This window comes from Lytechinus variegatus, chromosome 2, assembly GCF_018143015.1.
Source record: "Lytechinus variegatus isolate NC3 chromosome 2, Lvar_3.0, whole genome shotgun sequence".
In the NCBI taxonomy this organism is placed as follows: domain Eukaryota; kingdom Metazoa; phylum Echinodermata; class Echinoidea; order Temnopleuroida; family Toxopneustidae; genus Lytechinus; species Lytechinus variegatus.
In genome coordinates this window covers 63,159,581-63,167,968 of record NC_054741.1, presented here as the reverse complement: position 1 = coordinate 63,167,968, position 8,388 = coordinate 63,159,581, and the positions used below count along the sequence as shown (strand labels likewise).

Here is an 8,388-nt window from a genome sequence, read left to right as displayed (position 1 = left end):
TTTGCTAGCTATAAGGCAGGATGTCATTTTAATATATTGGTATAACTAAAGAGTAAAATTATGTTTCTCCAATCACTATCACACACTTAAAATGTTGGGCAACACACTGTCTACTTTGTTAGGTAATGTATGCTGGTTAAAAACATATATCTATTTCTGGGCAATTATTATCCAATTGAGCAAAAATTTTACCCAATTATTACTTTATATTATCCAATATGGACAGATTTTAAACAATAGTTGTGAGGACAGTATGTTGACCAGTGATCGTTAATAATTGGGCCTTTTTCACCCAACGTTTTTAAGAGTGCATCATCATCATCACCATCATCATCTCCATCATCTTCATCATCATCATCATCATCATTATCATCATCATCATCATCGTCATCACCATCACCATCATCATCATCATCATTACCATCATCGTCTTCATCATCATCATCATCACCACCATCACCAACATCATCGCCATTACAATATGGCTATTATTTCATGCTTAATTACCAGGATTCTCACAATATTTGAGTCATGCAATTTCGAATGAATCATAGTTTGACCAAAACAGTAATGAGTAATTGATAATGTTGGCATAGAAACATGTCGAATGAGAGTAAGAAGATACAGTAGTCTATCAGTTACATATTTCTCGATTTCATATTTTGCAACGGATTGCATTTCTGGCCTGTTGTGCGTGATATAAATTACGATATGAGACGGTGGAGTCATCATTTGAACTGAAGCAAAATCACCATCAACATCTTGAAGATTCATGCTTTGGCTTTAAAATCACTTCAAAATGACGACAACAGTAAGTTTCAAGCCTTCCTTTCTTAAGTTGTTATACATACACATGACTATGTGATTTGTTTGTTTGTTTGTTTGCTTTAGCTTGATACATGATCATGCATACCGACAAAAATGTTTTGTTGATGGTATGAGGAATGAATTATTGATTATTTACGTTGTTTCTGTCTATAACTGTTTGTTTATTGTTGCGTCCGTACGCCCTCTCTTTTGCTTGTTTCCATTACCAGAAAATTCTCTTATTTCTAATTTTCTGCAGTTTCAGTACTCCTTTTGCTGTGTAAACGCAGTAATTCCTGCAACGTACAAGAGGACTAATATTCCTATAAAACGATAAAAAAGGAGAAAAATATTTCATATCTCATGCATGACTAATAAAGGTAGGTTGGAAGCGATTGATTTTCATTAACTAAGAGTAGGCGAATTTATATGTATCTGTAAAATCAAAACATGTTACAATTTTCGTCTTTCATTTCAGAAGATGATGTTGACGTCGTTTTGTCTATTTTATATGATCTGTGCTTGCATTGCCCAAAGATGGTTAGGTAAGAGACGCTTTTCATATATATTTCCATTTAACACTCAAGACTAATAACTGTAGTGGAGATGATAAGGAGAATCTATATTGATGAGAGTGATCATTAATTTCCATAAGGAAATTTAGGAAATGCGTTTTGGTCTCACTTTCTTATCCAAACAAAATATTTTTGAAACTCCCAATTTTAAAATTAGGAAGCAAGCGACTGATAATTATATGAAAATAATTCCGAATATAATTAATTTCCAAAATATACTCAAAAAGTTCTTTTAAGACCCCCCCCCCGATCAAATCTGATAATAAATAACACTTATTCAAACTTATGTAAACATGAGATTGCTCCCAAACAAAATATTTTAAACTTTCAATTTTAAAATCAGGACTCAAATGACTGATATTTATATGAAAAAATTTCCGAATTTCCAAAATATACTCAAAAAGTTCTTTTAAGACCCACCCGGATCAAATCTGATAATAAATAACACTTATTCAAACTTATGTAAACATGAGATTGCTCCCATAAAAATATTTTTTTTAACTTTCAATTTTAAAATCAGGACACAAATGACTGATATTTATATGAAAAAAATTTCCGAATTTCCAAAATGTACTCAAAAAGTTCTTTTAAGTCCCACCCGGATCAAATCTGATAATAAATAACACTTATTCAAATTTATCATGTAAAAAAATGATATTGATACAGCATTGTGAATTCTGTTATTGAAGTTATATTTTTTAAAAAATATGCAAAAGGTGGTATATGTGTAAATTAACTTTAAATAACAAGAAAGAAAGCAACATACGTTGATCTCTTTTTTATCATTGCTTAACAGGACCAAGACCTAAACCTTACGACCGCCTTACAGAAGCATGTCCGATGTACGCAAGCGTGAAGTTACGCGAGAACATTGTCAGGTGCAATTGGAATTGTTTGGATAAACTTGCTGCAATGGACGAGGAGGTGAATATGTACCCGCGCCATTTTATGAAACGACTTTACAAATTGGGAACGGACGGGCATTTGTGTTACGCACAGAATGGCCAAGCGGTAGAGATCGCACATCCGTGTGAGGCTCTTGACCTAGCTTGCAGTAAAGGTAACCCTCAAAGGGTGGACTTCTGTTGGAGTAAGTAGTCCTTTATATATATTTAAGACATTTGATTTTTGTAATAGATTTCCGGTACAAAGTTTAATTATCAAAAGAAAGTTTTCAATTTCCTCGGTTCACTAATGGACTGCTATGTAGCCTAAGTGCGCAATTATAGTCGGCTCTCTTTTCAAAGTTATCCCATTAAGGTGGAGTCATGCAACACGAGACACTGCACATGCTTAAAACTGACTCACATTGCCTGTCATATCATCTGTTCGTGGAGTCGAATTCGGATTCCCCCAAATAAGATTCTTTATTTATGGATGCAGATTGTGTATGCCTGCAATGTAGAAGCTTGCACGTGCTCAATGCCCAAAAGATCATAATGTGATTATTATGAGTCCCCTTAATAGTGCTACAGTCACATTTCCCCTACGGCGGTCGTACGGCAAGTCGAAAGCAGCCATCGAAGGGGAAGTGTTACTGCAGCATAACGCAGACAAGTAGTGAACGTGAAAAACAGACGAAAAGAAACTCCCTTGTAAACTTTTTTTTTGGGGGGGGGGGGTGTCGTGATTTTTTTTCTCCATTATTTATTTAACTGGTCAATAGTTTGGAACTAAGGTGATGTACTCATTTAATTTTTCGTTGTCTATAACACTGTCTAAAAGATATTAACGTGTATGCCATGTATGCGACACAGAGTTGAATCTCTTTGGAAAGCTCAATACGAGAATATGATTTAATTCATGTCATTGACAGATAAGTGGTCAACTAAACGAACTTCCTTTTTTACACTTGAACCAACGGTACTTTTCTCTCTCCGTATTTTGCATTTTCATGGCGTTCAGACAAAACAGATGCACAAATCAAATCGTTCAATTTATTAATTGCCTGTAGGTGCATGCTCGACTGAACGTTCCCCTCTTTTACCGTAAGTACCTATTTTGCTAGACGAGGGCAAACAGAATGCCTATCGCTAAAACGGTGCATGGCAAAGCCATTGTATTGCTTGTAAAATAGACTGATGTTGATGCATTTTAGCCAATTACAATAAGACTTTCGAAGACAGAAGCTCGCCGAAACAATATTCAAGAAAACGAAAATGCATTATTCAAGAGTAGGGAGCAACAAAACATGTTCGAAACATACATTAGAACTATATCCTGAATATGCGCAAGATTTTTCATAATCTCCCGGACCCCGTCTTACAAAAAGACGCGATAAATTCAAATCGAACTGAAATATAGATCTATGTCGCTGAGAGATACAAACAGTAGATCTACATATACGTTACACTTTTAGTTTGATTTGAATATATCGCAACTCATTTGTAAAACGCGCCCAGGAATTGTCATAAGCATGCAAAGTCTTAATTATTGATTGCTCTTTCCTTTCCTTTTCATTACTTTTTTTGTTCAGGAATCGTCGCATCACTCATGGTTGAGAATCGCCCCCAAAGGCCTCACGGTCCCCAGAGGCCTCAGGGTCCGCAAGCTCCTCGACCAAATCCCCCTGGCCGTGCAGGTTGGGGTATGGCTCAGGATCCCCAAGCTCCTCAGGGTCCGCAAGGTCCTCGAACAAGCCCTCCTGGCCGTCCAGGTTGGGGTATGCCTCAACTTCCCCAAACTCCTCTACCAAATCCACCTGGCCGTGGTGGTTGGGACATGCCTCAGTCTCCCCAACCTCCTCAGGGCCCCGAAGCTCCTCGACGAAACTCCCCCGGCCGTGGTGTTTGGGGCATGTAAAAGTCTTTCAACTGAACAAATCCATTTTGGCTTCAGTGGTGCTGGATGATACGTGGGGCGAAAATGGAATTGGTGCTGTTTCTAAACAGAATATAAAGACAAAATAGGGAACACATTACGTCAATATATATAAATTCACTGTCAGCATATCATTCTTGACGATGATGCGACTGCCAGGTAAAACTTTAACGGCATGACTATTCTTTAAAAAGGAATTCAATCTTGGAAATGAATGGATGAAACAACAAGACAAAAAAATATTGGGGGAAATCAAGACTGGAATTGGACTAGGAATAAGATTTTTTCCGTAACTTTGATTACCAAGACAAGGTAATTCTCTAATTAGCAATTTAGTGAATAGTTCGTGCCGATTGGTCATGTTGGTAATGAACAACCTACCTTTTTATTTTGTGCTTGGTTTTTATGCATTTGAGTTTTTATTTGAATTACCTTTCGTATGAAACCCTCATTCATCAACCCCCTGAGAGACCATGGAACGTTCTCGGTATTTCAGTGGTCTTTCAATGGACTTTCATGGGTATCCGAGGACTTACAGAATTTTGAACCCGTCTTTTAATAGTCGTGGTGCGCATTGGCACCATAGCTCTTTGAAATGGTTCAAACAGTCTTTAAGCGATCTCTTGATGAACTTTCAAAGGTCTCGCTTAGTCTTTCCGTGAACTTGTGACAGTCTTTGAAAATCTTTGCCGCGATCACTGAAAGATTCATGAGAGATCTTTGAAAGATCAGTGAAAGTCCATGAAAAGATCAGTGAAAGATTTTCGAAAAGCATTCGTTTCATAAAAGATCTTCGAACGACCGATAAAAACTGTTGTGTGACCATTGAAAGATAACTGAAAGACAAGTCCTAGGTTTTTATTGGAAGGATTCCCCAGAGATCAGAATTTGAGTTCTCTTGGAGATTGCTGATAGACCTTGCAAATTTTCAGTGGTCTTTCAACTTTCTTCTATATTCTTAGTGCTCCTTATTGGCTAAAGATATCATTCCCTCAATTATTGGATGAAATGGAGGAGTCCTTATTACCCTATATCAGAATGACATCACCTTTGTGGCCAAATTGACATTCATTTCTTTTTCTCTCTACATTTCTTTTTAAACTTGATGGATGATGATCAGTCAAACTGTCATCATTATGAAACCATCTTCATATTTTAGTTGATATGAGGCAAACGCCGAGACGAAGAAAACAACAGTAATTGGAAAAAAATATATATGTACATGTATGTAAATAAAATCAATTAATGTTAACTTGTTTCTCACATTTTGTGTTATGTAAACCCACTTATTGTTTGGCGATTAGATAGATAATGAGATGAGGGGAAATGATGAAACAATATGTAGAGAGTAATGGTACAGTCACATTATTTTCCTATACGGTGAGTCGAAAACAGCCGTTTTAACACTTATGTACCAGTTACATAATAGGTGCTTTGAATAAAAAAATAAATAAAAACGACTGGTTTCGACTCGCCATGCGGGCACCGCAGGAGAATGTGACTGCAGAAGCAGGGTAAGCGTGAATAGCCGAGAGAGCAAATGTGATAGACACACACATACAACTATATTTGAAACTATTGATGGAATATTAAAGATGGAAAGATAAATAACCAACTCTTAGAGATGTTTATTTGGAGCATTCCGTGAAGTGATGAGGGAGAAACCAGACAAATGTGGAAGGGGACAAGAGAAGAGAGAAAGAGAGACAAATGAAACATTGTTCGAAAGAAGAAAGAGGAAGATCATGATGATAATTTTAGAGACAAGGGCAGAAATCGAACAATTTCACATCATTTTCCACCCTCTCTCTCAAAATCCTCACCTATATACTCTCACTCCAACGTACTCGCACACACACACAAACACACGCACGCTCACGCTCACGCACACATACTGTAACAAGCAGTAAGGTTTGAACCAGACCGAAGACAGAAATGTAAATATTGTTTGATGCCAGAATAAAAAAAATGAATTTTTAACTCCAAACATTTTGTTTAACTTTATGATTTACCTTAGACATATGTAAGGTTGTGATTTAAAATAATATGGTAGAAAAAAATAAATCAATAATAGATTTAAATTTCTGTCAACAAAACTTGTTATTGATATTATCATTATTATTAAAATTTATGTACTGCGCTTTTTTCCCACAAAGGCCGAATTGTCTGATATGTCTTCATTTTTATTAGAAAAAGTGATCAAAGGTCGCGTTTTCAAGCCTGAATAAAATTTTTGTTCATAAACGCGTTAATTTTTCGCTCGCATTATTTGATTAGTGAACATATCCTCTTCATGAGTCCCTGCAAAACAATCCTTACGAATTTCCCATTTTCAGGGTCCCGTCTTACAAAGAGTTACGATTGATCCAGTCAATCATAACAATATGGAAATCCATCAGTGTCATAACTTTTTTCTACAAGAAATTTGTAAAATGCCATTTGTAAATAAAGAAGAACATACCAAATAATCAAGACATTAATGAATTTATGGATATGAATTCATATCTAGAATTTTTCTTACAAACATGCATTTTATATGTTGACTTAGCTGGCTTTCCATAGTTGCGATTGATCGGATCCGGATCAATCGCAACTCTTTGTAAAGACGGGCCCCAGGTCAGTATATCGTCAGCCTTATGCCAAAAGGACCTTAGTCGTTTTGGGCATTCCGAGATAAATGCCTTTAAAGTTTTTCCTTTTCTAATATTTTTGTGCAGGAGTTTTTGCATTTTTTGTAAAGCAAATAAAATAACATAAACATAATAATATGACATGAAAGTACATGGCAATGTGACAGATTTATAACAGAGTCATAAAAGAATTAGACATGAATACAATTTAGGGATAAGACAAAGTAATGAAAAACAAATGCAGTGGCAAACTATAAGCAAAATAAATGCTTGAGTAATAGCAGCCAACAAAATGTTTGTGTGAGTTTCTTTGTTTCTGAATTCAATTTTAATACATGATTCTAATGACTATGATTTGCAAAATACTAAATGTATATCAACTATTTCAATGAAGTTCCTAATATTAGTCTCAAGTGAAAAAGAAGTGTTAAGGACTTTATGTTGTTCATGATTGTAGAATAGTGCTTAGAATAATCTTTTTTAAAAGAATGATAATGATGTCACGTGGGAGTGACACCAAATAATTGATTCTTAAAACTAATACAGTTATTAAAATATTTAATCAAATCTCTTCATTCCTTCTGTTCTAATATCTTGGTTTGTTACAATTGTATATGAAAATATACAGGAATATTATTAACAAATAAAATATAACAATAAAAGTTGACTCGAGCCCCCATCATCTCTTCTGGCCTGACATGCCCCACTCGGCCATGGTGGTCGGTCCAATTCCTGGCCTCCGCAGCTTTCGATGTCTCTTCCACTCGGCCTCCGCAGACAGTGTTGCCTCTTGATGAGTAGCCCCTAGATCAGAGAGATGTGGCTTCGAGGAATTAGTGGACGAGATCGAGCCCCCAATGATGACATGAATCTTGACCAATCATGATATGTCGGTGGATAACCGGCGGCAGCTGGGGTCGTTATCTCGTCACCGACGTAGTCCCATATTTTTAACTTCGACTGCCTACACTAGCATCTGTGGTCTATTCTAGCTTTAGGTAGTTCTCCCTGAATTACTGAAATTAACCTCCTAATATACTTCTATGAAGCAATTCAAAGAATTCCAATGCCAAATGAGTGCATAAATAAACACATACCTATTATAAGCGAGACTTCCTCTGCATCTGTACACCTACATTCATCAATGCTAAAGCACTGGAATAGCATGGGGCTACTACTGTGTTCGCTCCATGCTATTGATGACACCTGCATAAAAATGCTTCACCTAATAAAAATATTTCTAACACTTGTTTTTACCAAGGGGGGGGGGGTGAATAAACGTTTCCAAACCTAGTGCATATCTAATCTAGAATTAAAATTAATCCAAAGATATGTACATGTCCTAAACGGGACCAAGTAAATATTTGAATCACATGTTGAATTACATTCCTATAATTAATTAAATTTCTTTCCTGACACTGTACCTGGATTTACATAGCGCTTTTTTGCCTGGGAATACAAAGCGTTGATATTATTACACCGGCTTTAGTTGTGCTGCGCTGAAGTATCCGAAGAATTTTTTCCTAACAGGTACCCATTCACCTCGCCTGGGATTT

General features: G+C 36.2%; 1 protein-coding gene across 1 annotated transcript; it reads left to right on the top strand.

Moving 5' to 3' along the window:
• The first annotated feature begins 742 nt into the window (after positions 1 to 742).
• On the top strand, positions 743 to 5,454 carry LOC121409565 (collagen alpha-1(IX) chain-like). Its single transcript, XM_041601476.1, has 4 exons — positions 743 to 811; positions 1,286 to 1,352; positions 2,179 to 2,472; positions 3,859 to 5,454. The coding sequence occupies exons 1-4, from the start codon at positions 800 to 802 to the stop codon at positions 4,182 to 4,184; spliced, it is 699 nt and encodes a 232-aa protein (XP_041457410.1). The 5' UTR covers positions 743 to 799; the 3' UTR covers positions 4,185 to 5,454.
• Positions 5,455 to 8,388: the final 2,934 nt, after the last annotated feature.

Coding starts and splice junctions, on each gene's coding strand:
- LOC121409565 (XM_041601476.1), top strand. Junction 1,353..2,178: donor CATTGCCCAAAGATGGTTAG/GTAAGAGACGCT, acceptor ATTGCTTAACAG/GACCAAGACCTAAACCTTAC. Junction 2,473..3,858: donor AAGGGTGGACTTCTGTTGGA/GTAAGTAGTCCT, acceptor TTTTTTGTTCAG/GAATCGTCGCATCACTCATG.